This window comes from Neofelis nebulosa, chromosome 4 (assembly GCF_028018385.1).
Source record: "Neofelis nebulosa isolate mNeoNeb1 chromosome 4, mNeoNeb1.pri, whole genome shotgun sequence".
In the NCBI taxonomy this organism is placed as follows: domain Eukaryota; kingdom Metazoa; phylum Chordata; class Mammalia; order Carnivora; family Felidae; genus Neofelis; species Neofelis nebulosa.
Window position 1 is genome coordinate 28,478,453 of NC_080785.1, and position 20,251 is coordinate 28,498,703.

At 39.5% G+C, this 20,251-nt stretch overlaps 1 protein-coding gene, 1 long non-coding RNA gene and 1 other non-coding gene across 4 annotated transcripts in view; 2 read left to right on the forward strand and 1 right to left on the reverse strand.

The window, feature by feature from the left end:
* LOC131509052 (uncharacterized) overlaps window positions 1-20,251 on the forward strand; it is a 45,042-nt gene that overhangs the window by 13,656 nt on the left and 11,135 nt on the right. The window contains exon 3 of the long non-coding RNA XR_009260277.1: window positions 14,114-14,199. This is a non-coding gene — a long non-coding RNA (uncharacterized LOC131509052). The remainder of the gene's footprint in view (window positions 1-14,113; window positions 14,200-20,251) is intronic.
* On the reverse strand, window positions 494-8,970 carry LOC131509051 (hyaluronidase-4-like). 2 transcript variants are annotated; one of them, XM_058724431.1, is made up of 4 exons: window positions 8,794-8,970; window positions 7,145-8,096; window positions 3,218-3,311; window positions 494-1,033 (listed from the first exon to the last, which is right to left on the reverse strand). In XM_058724431.1, exons 2-4 carry the CDS (start codon window positions 8,063-8,065, stop codon window positions 585-587), a joined length of 1,464 nt encoding a protein of 487 aa, XP_058580414.1. In that variant the 5' UTR covers window positions 8,066-8,096; window positions 8,794-8,970; the 3' UTR covers window positions 494-584. The 2 variants fall into 2 exon arrangements, with proteins under 2 accessions (XP_058580414.1, XP_058580413.1); XM_058724430.1 differs by lacking the exon at window positions 3,218-3,311 and having other exon boundaries at window positions 494-1,031.
* LOC131511285 (small nucleolar RNA U3) lies at window positions 16,960-17,164 on the forward strand. The gene has a single exon (XR_009261463.1). It is a non-coding gene; the product is annotated as a small nucleolar RNA U3 (small nucleolar RNA).

Consider the following 20,251-nt stretch of genomic DNA (forward strand, 5'->3'; position numbering starts at 1 on the left):
GGGCAGGGAGAGAGAGAGAGAGAGAGAGACAAAGGATCCCAAGCGGGCTCTGTGTTGACAACAGAGAGCCCAACGGGGCGTGAGATCTTGACCTGAACCAAAGTCAGACGCTTAACTGACTGAGCCACCAAAGTGCCCTGAAAGGTTTTTGTCTTTACTCTTTCCTATTCCGCATTCCAAGGTCGCTCTTCTCAGATGTATTTGCCAACTCCTTCTTCTGCCTTCAGGCCATCTCATCAAGGGGCTTATTTGTCTACTATATATATAATTTTCCATGCTCCCTGACACCCCCTAATCCATTCACCCTGCTTTACTCTTTTCCATAGCACTTATCACCATTTGATATATACGTATTTATTTATTGTTCAATTTCTTACAAGAATCTAAGCTCCCCAAGATCAGGGACTTTTGTGTGTTCACTTCCTTATCACAAGTGCCCAGCATGAACTAAGCACCCAATACACAATCACTCTATCCAGGAATGGAACCAATGATCACTTAAAAAATAATTTTTTTTTTTTACTTTAAAACCAATAAATATTTAGAAGTAGATTAAAGGGGAAAAAAGCAGCATTTTCTACTCTTCAGTATTGCAAGGAAAAATTGGCATTGCAATAGGGGGTAACAAAATTCAACAGAATGATAAATAAGGTCATGCTGAGAAACACTGAAAATTTAAAGTTAGTCATAGGAGCCTTATTCTTCTCTCTCAAGAGATCTGAAGAGTGTTGCCGGCAGGATTCCCCATGCCAGCAGTAATAACAGTGACACACAAACCCGTTCTTCATGACCTTTACTGTCTTCAGTTTATCGGCTGGAGAAATGACGAATCTGAAACTCTTATTTAGGATGTATTTCTTAGCGCTGCTTTCAGGCATATGCAGATAGGCGGAGGACTCAGGTGCTTTTCGGACACACCTTCCATTATTGTTACATAGGCTTTGACTGCAGAATTTGGCTGCAGATGTCACATTAACTGCATAATGGCCCAATGGCCCTTGGATAGACTTTTGCACGGTTAAGCAGGCCTTCTGTAATAAAACAGAGATGCATTTAGATCACTCTTGAAATGTGGTTCTTTTATACAGGTGGTATTAATACTTGGAGTTTTGTATTTGGTAAGGCTGAGGAGGAAGATCATCAGCATTAATATGGTATGGTTATTTTAAATTTAACTTTAAGGGGCGCCTGGGTGGCGCAGTCGGTTAAACGTCCGACTTCAGCCAGGTCACGATCTCGCGGTCCGTGAGTTCGAGCCCCGCGTCAGGCTCTGGGCTGATGGCTCGGAGCCTGGAGCCTGTTTCCGATTCTGTGTCTCCCTCTCTCTCTGCCCCTCCCCCGTTCATGCTCTGTCTCTCTCTGTCCCAAAAATAAATAAAAAACGTTGAAAAAAAAAAAATTAAATTTAACTTTAATTGTGAAATATCTTCAACACTGATACTTAATATGCAGAAACATTGTAGGTCAGACTTTGCTAAGACTGTGTATAGCTATACCCTCGCTGGAAGCATTCACCCCATCTCCTTGCTTTAAATAGAACTCCAGATGTGTATCTCCCAGGCTTTATCCCTGAACCAATTGCATAGCCACCTACTGATGTGACGTCTCCACCTGCATGTCTCACAAGCATCTCAAACTTAACACATTCCAATCTGATCTCCTGATCCTCTTCCCAGACTGCAACTCTGGCGGCCTTCCCCATCTGAGCAAATGCCAGCCTCCGCTTTCCAATGCCTGAGGAGCAGAGCCCTGGGGGTGCAAGTTGCGTGCAAGGCGGGAGGGTGTCTGTAACCAAACGCCAGCGACCCCTCATGCAAGAAAGAGCCAGTACCTATGTGGCAGTTGTTTGGGAAGAACTTCAAAAGACAAAAATCATCATAAATGCCCCAAATCAATAAAAATTACATTGCCCACTTTGTCTCCTTTCCGACCCAGTCTCCCACACCCATCTTTAAAGCAAATGAACAAAGAACTTGCCCCATACTTCTCTTCCCCATACCTAAGACCTAAGCTTGCGGTGTGGGGAGGAGGTGCAGGAAATGTTAACCCACATAATAATAGCAAACATGTACTTGGCATGTACCGTGTGAGACATATACTATTATTTCCCCCATTTTACAGATAAAGAAATTGTAAAGTCGATGACTTGCTCAAGGTCACATGGCTAGTAAGTGACAAAACATGAGCCCTGGACCCCAAACGACCCAACTTCACGTCTCCTGCTCTTAACAGCCCCATCGTCCTAACTCATTCCGTGCCAAATGATGTTTGGCTGTTTTTGTATGTTGGAGACTGGATGTTTTAATAACCCAAAATGAGACTATCTGTTAATACCTGGAAGTGAGGAAAAGCTGTGGTTCAGAGTTTTCACTTAGGCAATGTAACAGGCGACCAATAGACCATGCGAAAAGTCAGTTGTGAAAAATAATAGTTATTTTGTGTATGCATTACTAACAAGAGCAGATTGTTAATATAATACATATATTTTTCCTCCCATGAGCATTTCTATCATGGATAAAATGGCAATAAAATACCATTTTTAGAAAAATCTATCCTCTTTAGTATGGATGAAAAATACTTATTTTTTAAATTTATTATTTATATCTTTCTCACATATAGAGTGTATCATTGCATCTACTGATCCCTGCAGAGTAGGCTTTATTTCAGTATCTTTTTTTTTTAATGTTTATTTATTTTTGAGAGAGAGAGAGAGACAGAGTGTGAGCAGGGGAGGAGCAGACAGACAGGGAGACACAGAATCCAAAGCAGGCTCCAGGCTCTGAGCTGTCAGCACAGAGCCCCATGTGGGGCTCGAATCCACCAGCCGTGAGATCATGACCTGAGCTGAAGTCGGACGCCCAACCGACTGAGCCACCCAGGTGCCCCTCTTTTTTTTTTTTTTTAAGATGGAGAAACTGAGACTCATAGAGGTGAATTAACTTGCCTAAGAGTATACTTCTAGAATGTAAAAATAGAATTCTCCTTTAGGGCTGTCTGATTCAAAAACATGTGCTCTTTCCACACTACTACTTACCACGGTGGCTGCTACAGAGTAAGTGTTCAAACGATGTTCGTCCCCATACTCTTTGAACTTCATTAGAGTCATCTGAGCAAATAACCATTCGGCTCTAATGTGAAAAATGAAAGCAAAAACAGTATCTAGAAAATGTTCAAGATGCTGATGGAGAGATCACTGCTTACCTTTGAATCAGAGTATTCGTATCCTCCCCACAGTATTCGTATCCTCCCCACAGTATTATTCCTGCCGCTCCCAATGCGGCACTCTCGCCAATTGTATGTACTAAATCTTCCTAAAAAAGAGATGTATCACAAGTAGTTTCTGCCAAACTTAGTCATTGACATTTCAGTGATAAGACTTAACCCATCAATTGTGGTAAAAAACACATCGATAATGTGATCCTTGTTTCTCAAACAAAGCACTGTAGAGAATTATTAGAAAAGGCGATTCTGCCTTGGTGACTTTCTTTTATTTGATAAATATTTATGATGTTCCAGACAATATACTAGACACTGAGAATGTAAAAATGGAATGGATTCTAGTTCCTGTCCTCAAGGAAGCACTTCAGTGTGATGGTTGAGACAGACATAAAGACAACTAATTATAATTTGCTGGAACTCTCAACTCTGATGTTATACTACCTCTAACCACTGAACAATAATAATTTAAAAAAAAAAGAACAAAGTTTGCTGTGATAAAAAAAATCAAGTAAGTATAGTATAACAAATTAAGTTCTATATTGGCCTATTAGACATATAGATTAGAGGTACTGTTTAATGCTACATAGAAGAATCTGGAAAAGCTTTCTTCAGGAGGTGAGATTTCAGATATGTCTTTTGAAATGAGTACAAATTCATAAGATAGATTAGAGAGAGCAGAATTTGGTGTACAGTAGAAGAATAAGGGCAGAGGTTCACATGTAGAGAAGAAACATAGTCCACCCAGAGAACTGCTATAACTCCTATGGTAAAGCACAGGGGACTAGGGAAAAAGGGAAGGCATCTGAATCTTTGTATATAAATAGGATCTAAATACAAAGTCTTTTAGGCTATTTTAAATTATTAGGACTTGACTACAAAAAAAGTGTTAGTACTGGAAAGCCACCAATTTGCAACTTTGATAGATGCTTTTGACTGTCACATAACACATGTATTGGAAGGGGAAGCCAAGAAGATAGCAAGGGGCATCCATTAGGAGATGATGGACACTGCTCAATGAGAAATGATGAGGGTCTCAACAAAGGCCATGTCGGTCCTTGCAAAGCAGAGGGGCAGACTGAAGAGTGATTTGGATGGATACCTATTAGATAATGAAAAGAGAAAGGAGCTTGACTCTCAAGCTGGGTGACTAAGTAGATTATAATTCACCAAGACAAGAAACGGAGGAGGTTATGTTCATGTTTATAGACCAAGAGCAAAGGAACAGGGAAAAAAGGAGGATGAAACAGAGAGATGATAGATGAAGGAACCTGCATTCTTCCCTTCCCTCCGAGGTGTGGAGAGCCAGAGATCCAGTGCAAAGACACAGTATTCAAAAACAAGGTTGAGAAGATGACCACGCCAAAGCAAAACTTCCCTACATTATGGAAAACCTCCAGTAACACTAGTGCTTGTGGTCTGCAATTTATCTAGGTAATACCAATAGAAAGGAAATCATCCTTCTATTATAATGCACTCTTATACTAATATCACATTCCTTAAATATAAATCAAGTCGCTCACTTAAATTGAGACACCTCTGAAAGAAAATATCAAGCAGAGCTGATATTTTAAATTATTTCATTGAAAAGTTATGTTATGTAGACAATAGGTAAGAAAGACCCATCTCATTTTTTGATATGTGAAGGCAACAGGATAGGATTAAAATGCTTCAGTATAGGGGGACCTGTGTGGCTCAGTCGGTTGAGGTCCAACTCTTGATTGTGGCTCAGATCACAATCCCAGGGTGGTGGGATAGAGCCCTGCTTAAGATTCTCTCTCTCGGGGCGCCTGGGTGGCGCAGTCGGTTGAGCATCCGACTTCAGCCAGGTCACGATCTCGCGGTCCGTGAGTTCGAGCCCCGCGTCGGGCTCTGGGCTGATGGCTCGGAGCCTGGAGCCTGTTTCCGATTCTGTGTCTCCCTCTCTCTCTGCCCCTCCCCCGTTCATGCTCTGTCTCTCTCTGTCCCAAAAATAAATAAAAAACGTTGAAAAAAAAAATTTAAAAGATTCTCTCTCTCTCCCCATCTGCCCCCGCTTTATAGCTTTTGATGAGTCGAGTATGTGGTCTATTGATTTCCAAAGTAGAGCTCAGAGATGATACGTAGCCCATAATTTATGGCAGATGTCTAATAGTACAAAAATGGGACAGTTATGAAAAAGACTTTTATTAAAATGTGGTTCATCTCATTCTCTCATTTTCTATCAAGAGAAACTACCTCACTGTATGGACTATTATCAGTTTCTACTATTATTATTATTAATAACATATCATGTCTGACACATTGTAGTCACTCAATAAATAATTTTGGAATGAATAAATGTAACCTAGTGTTTTCCCAAAAGGATTTGAGAAAGTGACATGATTCGAAAGATCTGTTACTTGAAGAATATCTTATCAAGAAGACTGCTAGGTATGACTGATGTCTTCAAATACCTGAAGAACTGACTTTTCAAAGAAGGATTTGATTTATTCTAGGTTACACCAGAAGGTAGAATTAGACTTAATGATGTGAATTATCCAGGGGCAGAGTAGACTCAACATACTCAAGAACTTTCTGGGAATTAACATCATCCCAAAATGGCAATTTTTCTTCTGGAATAGGGAGAGCCCATCAAAAAGTGTTGAAGCAGAGGCCAGATAAGAAAGAATCCATGTTTGGGTCAGAGGTGGATTAGATAACTCTGAAATCTTCCAACTTTTTGTCAAGACGCTAATACTCTTTTCCTCCTAAACATATTGAATAAACAACCCATTACTGAGTAATCCTCAACGATGTAAATGTCAAGTCTAATCAATAGCGTTTGGGTCAATAGATTTTATTCTAAAATATTTGAGGAATAATTGATACTGCTTTTAAATGCCCTCGTCTCAAACATAAGTGGTCTAATAAGATGAGCTGTGTATTGTCTATCCAATGGCCCTGTGTCTGTATTGGGCACTGGAATCACAGAAATGTGAGCCACAGGTATGGATGGAGATTTAAGGGTTTTCTTATCTAGTCATCTACCCAGTGATTGAATCCCTACAATAATGTCCTATCTAAATGACAATCTAGCTAAAAAGCTTGAACACTTCCAAGTGTCTGCAAACTCATTATCTTCCAAACAAGCTCATTCCCACCTCTTTGTTCTTCCTACTTTGTGTTATTTCTAAGGCAATGTCTGTTTGCATAAACCACTTTTAATGCCTTGATATTAGCCACTAGATCACATTGTAGACTCTTAAATATAAAATTAATAGAATCTATGTTATTTTCAGTGAACTTAATTAAAACATAAAAATGAAATATAACAAAAACTATAATTGATTAATACTTTACCCAAGCTTTATTCTATACCTTTTAGATTTGCAAAATTGGTGCTACTCTTTTATATTAAAAAGCTGATTCTGAAATTGCTCCATGGTTAAAATTAATCTGTTACATCATTTAACTCAAGCTTGACAACTATTCTACAGGAAAACCCTGAAAATGCTAAGCTGATAAGAGTCATCATCCAAAAAACTAGGTAAACATCATGGGGCACCTGGGTAGCTCAGTTGGTTAAGTGTCAGACTTCAGCTCAGATCATGATCTCACAGTTAGTGAGCCTGAGCCCCCACATCGGCTCTCTGCTATCAGCATAGAGCCTGCTTTGGATCCTCTCTCTGCCCCCTGCCTCCCTCTCCCTGCCCCCTGCCTCCCTCAAAAATAAATAAACATTTGAAAATACATACATACACACATAAAAACTAAGTAAACATCTAATTGTCAGTGATATTGTTTCAGAACTGGATTGACATTTGAAGAAATATGTACCTTTATAATAATAAAATAGTGTTCTATTATTAAGGGAAAATAATTACCCTAAAACATTTTTTTCACAGATTTTGTATACTCATTGTACCAAATTTACATTTTTTAGGTGAGTGACTATACTTTTTCTTACCTGTGATAAAGCTTCAAGACTATGCAAATAAAATGGTCTGGAAAAAATAAAAACTGGCAAAATATAGTCATGTCTAGCCATCTCAGCAATCCTTATGGCTTCCCTAACTCGATAATGAACAAATTTCAAAGCATTTAAACTTGACTTCAATATTTTATCCAAATATATTGACGTATAAAGTGCTGTACTTTTTTCCCATAGCCACTGGAGTTGGTCATTGCGGGAAATTTCATCATTTGGGCATTTACCTGTGTAGATCTGTGGGTTTGTCCTATAATCATAATTGTAGCAGTCTGGGTAGAGATAAAAGCCCCACAAACACTTTGGTCTCATTTCTAAAGCCAATGTGAGAGTGGTGTTCATAAAACTCCTTCCAGCACTTTCGAATTCCTGTTGGGCAATTGTTTTCACTTTCATTTCTGACCAATCAGGATGGCGGTTTCTAGTGAAGGCTAAGGAGTGGTTTTTATATATTATTCTCTTGCCCCAATTTCTATCCCATTGGGGTTTCCAGCTTTCCCAGTCAATGACAACAAGACCTTCCGATCTCCACCAAGAGACAACTTTTGCAATGTCATCAGCTGTCTTCCTGAGGTGTTTAGAAAGACTCATATTCTGTGGTATCCCTCCATTAAAGGGTTTTCCATCTTGAGAGAAATAAGGATAGTACCCTAATTCATTTGGATAAAATATGGCAATTGTTGACCCCCTCTGAGTCTCTACAGGATTTGCTATAATATTAAATAATGGGAGATTCAAATCCACGTTGAAGAAATGTTGACACTGCATCGTTGGGGCAGCCCAGAACATGTTGAAAGGTTGGTTCTTGATCACTGGGGGCAGTACTGGTTTGAGGACTGAATGAGTGAACTTGATCAAGGGCAACAACACTCCCGACCATGCCATCCACAGGTTATACATGGCTTGTAGTTTTCACCATTACAGCAGTCTCCTTAAAAACAAGAAGAGGAAAAAAATCAGACACAATGGAGTCAAATGTCCCTTTAGTTTTACACTACACAGGGAGTAGCAAATGAAGTAAACTCACAATGGTGTTCAAGCTGTTCTTTAAATGGTAGAACAATTTCTTTTTAAGACTTATAATGTTTATTGCTCTCTAGGATTAATTTATAGTTTCATTTGAACCAAGGGAAGAAAAATGAGGCTTTTTTAAAAAAAAACACTGAAAACATGAAAACAAAATCCAGTGAATAAAAACTAAAGTAAAAGTTTTCACACATATTCTCAGCTATGCCAACTCTACATGCTAGATGTTCTGGCTTTAATTTCCTATTATTCTGACTACATTGATCTACACCATCCTGTACAGACATAACTTTGGTTGTAAGGGGAGCCAGGAATGGATTGCCCTATCTCCTTATTGATTACTGGCAAAGTGACCAAGGACATGCCCTGTTGAAAATTAACAAATGTTGATATTTTAACAAATATTAACTAGAATAAAAGAAATAACAAATGGTACCAGCAGTAAGCAATACCTTGCTTGCTATTGGAAATGCACTGGCCTCAAAGATGTGTTTGTCCGTTTGTTTATCCATTGGTTTTGCTTCATTTTGTCTATTTGTAAAAGATAGCAATCACCTTTGGAATTAGCATAGGCTAAAATAGAAAACATACATGGCATTTACCTGCTGTTGATTATGGATTTGGTGCTATCTTCTCTCAGGTATATAAAGAAGCCTAAAAACCTATTAGTTCTTTAACTTCATGGTTTTCTCTTGAAGAAATTGGGCTGTATTTTCACCAGTTAAATCTCAAACGAAACCTGGCTCTCTAAACCCCTTCTAAATAGTCAGTTGACCAAAAACTGCCAAAGAATCTTCCCAGAATACAAGGACTGCCTAATAAATGATGCATTCCAGCCAATGAGATCTCATTCTGCAAGCAGCAGAGTTGGAAGTTATATATCCAAATTATTTTATCATGTACATATTTTTTATATAAAGGAATCACAAATTTTCTCTGATGTAATTAAACTCAGTATCTTTTTGAGAGTCATATGTTACTTCTTGTGTAGTTCTTGCTCTCTTTAATATATTAAACACAAGAAATGTTACCAACCAAAATCATGTGTTAACTCATAAAATCGCACCCTAAGATTGTAAAGACTTTGGCATTACCTTGGACCCTAGTATGCATTTTATAATGAACTTCTACTACAGTAACAAAATTATGCATTATTAAACAGTGTGAATTTTTGAATATAATTAATTGTTTCTTCATAATGCTTACTGAGATTTTATTTCATTTTCTAGCCATTTTTATCATTCAGAATATAAATCTGACCTAAATTTATTTATTTATTTATTTATTTATTTATTTATACATACATACATACATACATACACATTCATACACACACTTTGGCTTTTGTTCATTGAATTTGTAGTGCGCTGACAACACAGACTCCATCTTTGGCCCGCCATCTTGTTCATGCCTATGCAATGACCTCCCTTGGGGCTACGTGTTCCCGGCCCCATGGATGCTAATGTAAGCCCTGACTGGAATGTGGGAAGACTTGCTCTGATCTCCCCTTAAATGGTGCACAGAAGGCTCCTCGTTAGAGAATCAGTAGAAAGCCTATCATGCACAGGTGGTGCCGCTTTAGATAACTACCTTTTGATCTCACCACCATGCCCCTCACTCTATAAAAGCCGTGGGTTAAGGTCTGGACTAGGTGGAGGATAGCTCCGATCCGAGGCTGCTCGGATCATTTTATGATCTAGGGGATTTTCTTGATTACAGATTTTAAGTGACAAAGGACATGACGAACAAGTTGGCCAGGTTCAGGGAGTGATGTGAATTTGGCTCTATGTGAAGGTACAGAGAGAAAAGTACAAGTGATAAAAATAACCTGGGAGTGGGGTTTTATGCATCAAAGTCGTGGTGGAGTGAGTTCTGATGGACTCTTAAAGGGAAGTAAATAATCCATTTTAATGGTAACCTACTTGTCATTGGTATCTTAGATTTTTGCAGTGAGAAGTATTAGGGGACAGGGCATCATTTGCCAATAGCATTCAGAGTTCTGTGAGCCTCTTTTTCAATTCTGCCAAGAACTGTGTCAAAGGTGAGAAAGATGTGGTTTTATCACGCTTTTGTTATACATTTTCTTCCACTGAAATGTAAACTTATTAAGATGGTTCTAAATATAGGTGTGTGTGTGTGTGTGTGTGTGTGTGTGTGTGTGTACTTAAAGTCCAAATTCATGTGTGATTGGGGATTTCATTCTTTGCACTCAATGACAGAAAATCTTGTGGTTTTTTTTAACATACGATAAAATCACCAGTCACTCTTTATTATGACAATGCATTATTAGGATCCAGTAAAAAAATCTCTTTGGGGTTTACAACTTCAACAAGTTTAGGGGCGCCTGGCTGGCTTAGTTGGAAGAGTATGTGACTCTTGATCTCCAGGTTGTGAGTTTGAGCCCCACGTTGAGTGTAGAGATTACTTTAAATAAATAGATAGATAAATAGGTAAATAAATAAATGAACTAAAAACTTAAAAACAACAAGGTTTTATAGCTATACTATAGAGCCTCTTAAAATATGTTGTGGGGGATTCCAAGCAAAGATGAAATTTTCTCTCAAGCCAGGGTCTTGTTTGCCTGATAATTGGAGCCCTGTTGAAGGCATTCAAATTGGTTTTGTGTTTTTGCTTTTGTTTTACCTGCAGGTTATTTATGGTTTTTATTTTCTCAGAGAAATAGTAATAGTTTTCCAAAAAAGAAAGAGGATGATTAAATCAGATTAGACTCACTAGAGTCTTTTGCTCAAATTGACCTGTATTTCCAATTTTGAATAAAACGACAAGCTAGGTCAATTTCAAATTATTTAAATGTCTGTACCCAAAGAAAAGGAAGTAACAAATTCTCTAAAAAGCTTATGAGGTTTTATAATTTTTCCAGAAATAAGTAGGGAAATTGCTTTTTATCATATAGGCTTTAAATTTGGGGAAAAGATATTACATGAACTATTAAGAGATAAACTGAGGCATATTAAATAGTTTGAGTTTATTTGAGCAAAAGCCAATTTGAATGGGGCAGCACCAAGCCAGAAATGCTTACGGAGAACTCTACTGACAGGAGCTCTGGTAGAGACTTTTATAGGGAAAAGGTGAAAGCAAAGCGAGACAATTATTTTTTTTAATGTATATCTATTTTTGAGAGAGAGAGAGAGAGCCAGAGCATGAGAGGGAGTGGGGGGGGGGCGGGGTGCAAAGAGAGAGGGAGACATGGAATCATGAAGCAGGCTCCAGGCTCTGAGCTGTCAGCACAGAGCCCGATGCGGGGCTGCAACTCACAGACCTTGAGATCATGACCTGAGCCAAAGTCAGATGTTTAATGGACTGAGCTACCCAGGAGCCCCAGAGCAAGGCAATTATTGATTGGCTATAGCTTAAAGGTCTAGCTGGCTGTAATGTGTTTGTCTTTAGGTCTCAATTTTGTTATCTTGAGGCGTTAGATTTTGGTTTGCTTGGCCTGTAGGCCACCACAGCTTTAGAGCCACTTTAGAACAACACTAATATTATTCTCCCACCAAAATGTCCAGGAGCAGAGGTACATATAGAACAGCCATAGGACCACCAACTAAAGGAGTGCCCATGGAATAGCTGGACCAACTTTGTCCCTTCCCATTTCTTAAACACAAGGAGCACTTGGCTGAGGCTTTTAAACCAAACTGAAGCCTTGAGAACTGGTCTCTAAAAAACACTGGGTGGAAAGCTCCAGCCCTCTGAGCACAGTGGCTGGTTCCCAGATCACCAGCCCCTTTCCAGAGGTGTGTCTGAGGTCACCTCACCGACATAACAAGAGACACCTTTATCCCTCTGGGGGTGGAGGGGGGGGGGACTTCAAGGGTTTTACTTATTTATTTTTTGAGAGAGAGAGAGAGAGAGTACACCAGCAGGAGTGGGGGAGGGGCTGAGAGGAAGAGAAAGGATACCAGCCGGCTTCTCTCTGTCAGTTGTGGGACCCTTAACCGGCTGAGCCACCCAGGCACCCCAAGAAATTGCAAGGGTTTTAGGAGCTCTGTAACAAAAACAGGATGAAGATCAAACATATATTTCTTATTATAAATCATAACATCATAGGTGGGTGCATATTTTGGATTGGGGCTGAGTCTTCCCGTTTTTGTTCTTTTTATATAACAACCCTCTTTATCTTTTTTAATACTCTTTGTCAGGAAGCCTAGTTTCATATTAATATGGCTAGTCCAGCTTTCTTCTGCTTACTGTTCTCCAAGTACTATATCTTCTCCCTTCCTCTTACTTCCAGCCTTTCTGCATCTTTTTACTTAAAAGGTTTCTCCCGGGGGTGTCTGGGTGACTCAGTCAGTTCAGCATCTAAGTCTGGATTTCAGCTCAGGTCATGATGTCATGGTCGTGATGGAGCCGAGCATCTGGCTCATGCTGAGCGTGGAGTCTGCTTAGATTTTCTCCTCGCCCTCTGCCCTCTCCTGCTCTGGTGCACGCTCCTGCTTGCGCTCCCCCCCCACCCCCCCACCGCCCGTTTCTCCCTCTCTCTCAAATTAATTAATTAATTTAATTAAATGTTTCTCCTGCAGGCAGCATGCAGTTGAGACTTGTTTTAACCCAGTCTGACAACATCTGCCTTTTAACTGGTGTGTTTAGTGAGGAGGGAGCCTGAGGCGAGCTGACAGGCCGCAAACGCCCCCACCCCCGGGTGGGAGATGTGTTGATATTCCTCGGGCACTCCTGGCTGCCCAAGAACAAAGGAAAAGGGGGAAAACAAACCTTTAACTGATAGAGATCTCAGTCTGCAGGACCTGTTTCCACCACCCCTCCATAATGATGTGGGAAACAAAGGCAGGAGGAAATGTTAGTATTAAATCTCCTTAGAACCTGCGGCCCATTGACAAATACTTAAGGCTGGCAGAGTAAAACGTTTCTCCAGGAACTCCCTGCTGTCTTAATGCTAATGCTTTGCTAGAGGGAAAAACAACCTTAGCTTGACAATAGCTAGGCCTCCAGTACCTTGGGAATCTTCCTTAGCATATTAAAATCTCACTGGAAACTTCTGAACTTTTCCTCCCCCAACCCCATAGTATATAACCAGTCTCTCCTCATGGTCCCAGGACAGCTCTTTCTGCCCACGGATCCTGTCCCCGTGCTTCAATAAAATCACCCTTTTGCACCAAAGACGTCTTCGAGAATTCTTTCTCGGTCATCGGCTCCAGACCCCACAAACCCCACTATCACCCCAAAACCTCATCATTTAGCCCATTTGCACAAAATGTAATTATCAATATAGTTGATTTAAGCCTCTGATATTGCTACGTGCTTTCCTTTTATATCTTATCTTTTTTATCTGTTATGACTTTCTTGCCTTCTTTTGGGTTCCTTTAATATTTTTTTGTCGTTCCATTTCATCTACTGGCTTCTTAACTGTATTTCTTTTTATTATATTGCTAATGTTTGTTCTAAGACTAACATTAGGATCACTTACCTCATCAGTGTCTATTTACTATCGATATTGCCGCTATTCACACTACATTTTATACCCAACAGTTTGTTTCCCATTTTTCAATTATCACTTTCCACTTGACTTTTTACATTCCCCGCTTCACAAATGTAATAACTTTACAACAGTGCAATTCCATTTACTCCCCTGCTTTTACAGACCTAATAATTGGAAAGGAGAAAGTGAAACCGCCACACTCAGACATTATTGCTTATGCAGAAAACTCAAAAGGGTATATAAATTATTGAAAAAATAGAGCATATCAGGTAGCTGGATATAAGATTAATATATAAGTCAGATGTATTTCTATTCACCAGCAAGAAACAGCTAGAAAACATAATTAAAGAGAAGATTCAAAACTTGTGCAAGACTGCTATGAAGGAAAGTTATTTATCTTCACTAAAATACATTATAGGAGACCCAAGTAAATGGACTTATGATTTCTCTACTCTTGCCCCTTTCCATAGGTGCATCCAAAGTCATTGTGTGATCCTGGGCTCTCATTGACTCCTGCCTTCAGGAGCCTGCATGTTCTGGATACAAGAGCTGTGAGGTAAGAGGAAGCACTGTTTCCTCCCGCTGTAGGACCTACAATTCTCCTGTGGAATTCAGGCAAGCTTCTCAGCTACCTGGGGGGAGATAAAAGGAACAGTATTTAGTGGTCTGGAGTAGACTGCTGGCCACACAGAAAAGAGCAGGGGCAAAAAACCTTGAGCAAACTGACACAATAAGTCATAAAGTAAAAGCAGATGGCCTTGAACAGAAGGAGTACAGAGTGCTGATTATATGAGAATCTTGTCCCTTCCTCTAGGAAGCCACAGGTAAAAATTGGAGAGGCCAGTCAGTGTGAAATGTTGATCACCTACATGAGGGATCTCGGAGCATTGGCATTTTTCTGTATTATTTCACATGTGAAACATTTATCCTCAGTGGTGGATGAAGTCAGGAAAAATATGCATATAACCCTACTCATGCATTTCTTTAGAGAAACAATGTCATGTCATATATGCCATTTATTTCTGTGCTTTATTCATGCCAGGTAGGTGGTGGCTTGTGAGGATAATCAGCTAGTTATAGAGAAGGAAAAGCTATATTGTCTTAACATGTGTATAGTATAGTAGGAGCAAATTATGACCTATAGTATGAGGATAAGATGATTATATAAATAACCTACAAATTATGTGGAAGAAAATCAGTTTTGAATTGAGTCATACCCGGAATGCCATGTGAGTTCAAAACATGAAGACATCAAATGTGGTTTAAAAAATCTGAATAAGCTTGGAGCTGGAGGTGATATTTAAGGCTTAACTTACCAGAAGAGTTTAGCAGGCTGAAATTGTAAAGGGAGTCCGGATGGAGGGGATGGCAAAAAGAAAGACACAGTGGAAGAGAGACAAAAGGCATATATAAATGGTAACAGACATTGCATTTTGAGCTGTAGATATCTCAGGTTGGTGACATCTAGCAGGCAGTTGGGAATTTTTCTATTGGTGTAGAATTGGGAATCTTCTTTATTGAGGTGGTGGTGAGGAGAGAAATCTCTACAGGAAAGAGAGGAGACCTGAAGATAGAAATTTGAGGATCACCTCAAAATCGAAGGAGAGAAAATATCCAACAACAGAAAGAAAAAACAAAAAGGACGATACCGCAGACCTAAAGATGAGGGGCCAGAAGCATTTAAGGAAGGTGATGAGCTGTGGAAGATGAATACCAAGAAAAGGCAACTTGCTGGGGGAGTTAGATGCTGACTAGTTTCAAACTATGCAGGCGTTTCTGACTAAATCAGTTGAGTGGAGGCATATTGTTCCTTAGACTCAAGGTCAGTCTCTCTGTGCCCTCTTGGTACCTCTTGCTCAAGCTCCTTCAGCTGGAGTGGAGGGAGGATTCCTTCTCAAGAAGGAAAGCTTGAATGGTACCAGCCTCTCAACTTCGGGCTGCTCAAATGAATTTACTCCTGAACAGCTAAAGGAAGAGACTGACACTCGATTCAGAGTCCTAGTACTTGATGTCTTCTAGTCCTGAAATGAGAGCAAGGTCGGTTTTGACAGATTTAAGAGAGAGGCGTAATATAGCAATAAACAATTGTAGACATTTCTTAATCCAAAAGATATATATTTGGAAGAGCACTGAATCTTTCATGATTATTTATTAAGCCATCTCACTTTTTCAAGCAGTTGAAAAACAGGTATTTGTTAATATTTAGTGTTGCCTTTAGTGTGTCTTTTGATTCTGTCTTTAGCATTAAAGGTTCAGTATCAGAGAAAGATCTATAGGGTACTCAAAAGTAACACACTTAAGCTCTACTCTTTTACAGGGAAGTCTTTAAAAAAAGAAAAAAACAAAACAATCTTCCCAACCTAGGCTCCACAATCTGGGTTACATTTTAAATTTTAGATTAATAAGATGGGGTGCCCAGCTAGCACAGTCCATGGAACGTGCAACCCTTAATCTCGGAGTTGTAAGTTTGAGCCCCACGTTGGGCACAGAGATTGCTTAAAAAAATAAAATCTTTTTAAAAATGTAGATTAATAATAAATGTAGCTCAAGAATACACAAAATAAAGTAGATGAAACTTGATGTGTTGCCTAAATCAAAAAGGTAGTGGATGCAAAAAGTAAGGGTTCAATTTAAATTTAATTAAACAGAGGAGTCTCCGAAACAGAGAAGGTGTTCGGTGATGTGTAAAAATAGGAAAGCTTTCCTTTAAAAAGAACATATTACCTGAACATATGAAAAGGTTTACAGTAGAGGGAGTTGTGGTGAAGAGAGGGATATGCTTAAATTTAGTTTTTCCAAAAGTCCATATGGACATTTAAAATTAGAATTATCAAGCAAAATATATATATTATTTTATATAATGTCAGAAACTTCTGCAACAAGCATCTGGAGAAATCTTTATTTTTAGAAGTTTCGAGCATTACCCTGGTTGCTTTGGCAGTAGTCATACTTGGAAATTACATGCTCAGTTTTCCTCTCCCAAACTCATCAATCAGCAAAATCATTCCCCATCCCCTGGGGAGGGATAAGAGAAGAGGCAGAAAGAGAGAAAAGTATTTCTCCCATACTATTCTGGAAATTCCTTCCCCTCAAGGATACAAAATGCTGGGGGGAAAAAAAGTGCTCCCCTAACACCTCGTCTATAGGGTGACGTGTTTGTTGGGGACAGTCACAGTTTATACCCACTGTCCTCAGGCGATCATTAGTAGTGACACCTTTTAATTCTCAAAATGGCCCAATTTAGACAATAAATTATATGGACACTCTACATATGTAGCAATTACCCAGTGTAAATTCAAGAGACCCATAAATTTCCAAGACTATACTTTCAAGGATCATTTCTACGGTTTGTTACTAGAGAAGTTTCTCTGAAAGTGTAGAGCTCCGGAAACCACCAGCAGGAGACACGGCAATCTCTCCTGAGCCTAGAGCCGATTCTCGGTGTTTCTGCAACTGCCATTCACCATTGATACTGGTTCTTTTCTTCTTTGGGAGAGCAAGAGGGAGAGGATGCAGTCTGAAGAAAGAAAGAGACAGAGAGGAAGGAAGGAAGAAGCTTTATAATACTTTCCGCTCAGCCTACAAAATGGAGAAATATGAAATCACAAAAAAATATAAAATCAGACATGCAATAAAATTGACGACATCAATTAGATTTGATAGTATGATTAACTTTATATATGAGTTAGTTTAAACTGCTTAGAAATAAGCAGTTTTTGTATATTTTTAAATTTTAATTGTAGAATTGTTAGCCATCTTCATTCAACCGATTTGTACTTCTTTATTCATTCTTCCCATGAGAGAAAGGCCTCACACAATCATGAGTTCAAGCTAATGAGTGCACTGGACTACTTCATCTATTTTTGAAAGAATGTTAAGGTCCACAGATAGAAAATAGACCAAAATCCCTTTTCTGGGTTAATAATTCCCAATGCTATTTCCATCCCTCCTCGGTTCCACTTAACTTTGAGAAGGTTTTAAAAATTTAGTTTTAAAAAATGTTCCTTGGGGGGCGCCTGGGTGGCTCAGTCGGTTAAGCGGCCGACTTCGGCTCAGGTCATGATCTCACGGTCCGTGAGTTCGAGCCCCACGTCGGGCTCTGTGCTGACAGCTCAGAGCCTGGAGCCTGCTTCGGATTCTGTGTCCCCCTCTCTCTCTGACCCTCCCCCGTTCATGCTCTGTCTCTCTCTGTCTCAAAAATAAATAAACGTTAAAAAACAAAAATTAAAAAAAAAAAAATGTTCCTTGGTTTTATGAATCTTTTTCAAGTGCAGGGGCACCCAGCTGACTCAGTCAACCCTGATTCTTGATCTCAGGGTTGCAAGTTCTAGCCCCACATTGGGCATAGAGATTGCTTAAATTTTTTTTTTCAAGTGCCTCAGTATGGAAGCCAGAAATGAATGAGAAATAATATGAATAAATATCATAATTGATTATATTCTTGTGAGTCAACAAGGGATAAGGAAATAAGGGTGTGTAAAGGAAGATTAGTGAAGCCCATTTTTCAAGGAGTTTATAATCTAGTGGATGAAATGGGCATAGAGAACAATGTGGCATAATAAATTACCTTTCAAAATAACATTGAGGGACAATTGGGTGGCTCAGTCAGCTGAGCATCTGACCTCAGCTCAGGTCATGATCTCATGATCTCATGGTTCATGAGTTCAAGTCCAGCACCAGGCTCACTACTGTCAGTGCAGAGCCTGCTTCGGATCCTCTGTCCCCTCTCTCTATGCCCTCCCCCCTTAAATAAAATAAACATTTACTTATTTATTTATTTTAATGTTTGTTTATTTTTGAGAGAGAGAGAGAGAGGGAGAGAGAGGGAGACACAGAATCTGAACCGGGCTCCAGGCTCTGAGCTGTCAGCACAGAGCCTGATGTGGGGCTTAAACTCATGAATCATGAGATCATGACCTGAACTGAAGTCGGACCCTTAACCAGCTAAGCCACCCAGGAGCCCCAATAAACATTAAAAAAAAAAAAAAAAAGTAACATTGAGATTTAAAGTGGGTGAATATTACACTAGAAATAATTTTTTAAATGCAGAGAACTAGAGTGACTACATTCTAATTAAATCATAACAGATAAGACTTATTTGATTTTTTAAAAGCTTTTTTTTTAAATTTTTTTTAACGTTTATTTATATTTGAGACAGACAGAGACAGAGCATGAACAGGGGAGGGGCAGAGAGAGAGAGAGGGAGACACAGAATCTGAAACGGGCTCCAGGCTCTGAGATGTCAGCACAGAGCCCGATGAGGGGCTCGAACTCACGGACCGTGAGATCATGACCTGAGCTGGAGTCGGACGCTTAACCAACTGAGCCACCCAGGTGCCCCATTATTTGATTTTTTAAATACCAGAAGAAAGGAAACTTTTATTTTTATTTTATAATGAATTCACATACCAGAAAATGAATTGAGGAAAAAAAATTTCATATTAGAATTGAAGTCAAAGACAGACCTAGTTTAAAATGCAAGACACTCATTTGTAGAAAAATATGTCTGACAAAAAGAACAAAAAGCATGGAGCCAAATGAATAAATGAAATGATTAACAAAAATGTTAACAAAAGGGTTCATAATTGCCTTGCAAAGTACTATATTTTTTTAAAGATCCAGAAAAATGAGCCTGCTGACACAACGGTAGGGGTTGAAAATACTGGCTAACAAGGAGCTGTAAAAATAAATATTTTTGTTTTGTTTTGCTTTTTAATAAGAAAATGAAAGGAAATGTGCGATTAAAGAATAACAATGTCAGGGCACCTGGGTGGCTCACTGGTTGTGTCCAGCTCGGTCTTGGCTTAGGTCTTCATCTCCTGGTTTGTGAGTTTGAGCCATGTCGGGCTCCAAGCGACAACGCATAGCCTGGTTGGGATTTTCCCTCTCCCTCTCTCTCTCAAAATAAATACATAAACTTGAAAAACAAACAAACAAAAATACGGAAAAGGAATAACAATGTCTTTATGTAAGGCTATGAGGGAAAGGAAGAGAATAGTACCTTGAATGTGAACCAGTTAGAGGGAAACGGCATTATCTAATAGTACTGAAGGAGCCTGTGATCAGTTTATTGATACATTTAGAGCTAACTGTCAAATGTAGATGCCCTCACCTGATCACCATAGTAGCCTCTTCTTACAAGTCTCTCATCTTGTCCTCCTGCTTCTTCCCATCTAGTTGCAAGACAGCAGCCCCAATGTCCTTTTATTATTTTTTTTTTTTTAATTTTTTTTTTCAACGTTTTTTATTTATTTTTGGGACAGAGAGAGACAGAGCATGAACGGGGGAGGGGCAGAGAGAGAGGGAGACACAGAATCGGAAGCAGGCTCCAGGCTCCGAGCCATCGGCCCAGAGCCTGACGCGGGGCTCGAACTCGCGGACCGCGAGATCGTGACCTGGCTGAAGTCGGACGCCTAACCGACTGCGCCACCCAGGCGCCCCTCCAATGTCCTTTTAAAAACTTGTCAGATCATGCCGCTCTTCTGCTCCTAGTTCTTAAATGATCCCCATGTCCCTCTGGGTACAGATTTAGGTTTTACAGTGTCCTGGAAGACCCTATGTGATTTGATCACAGTCACTTCTCTGACCTCCTCTCCTGTCTCTGTCCC

What these genes read in the sequence shown, in the direction of transcription:
- LOC131509051 (XM_058724431.1), bottom strand. Translation starts at nt 8,065, where the DNA reads ATGTATAACCTGTGGATGGCATGGTCGGGAGTGTTGTTGCCCTTGATC. An exon ending in GTCTTGAAGCTTTATCACAG is followed by an intron (nt 3,312 to 7,144) that starts GTAAGAAAAAGT and finishes TCTCTTTTTTAG; the next exon opens with GAAGATTTAGTACATACAAT. An exon ending in ATACTGTGGGGAGGATACGA is followed by an intron (nt 1,034 to 3,217) that starts ATACTCTGATTC and finishes CTGTTTTATTAC; the next exon opens with AGAAGGCCTGCTTAACCGTG.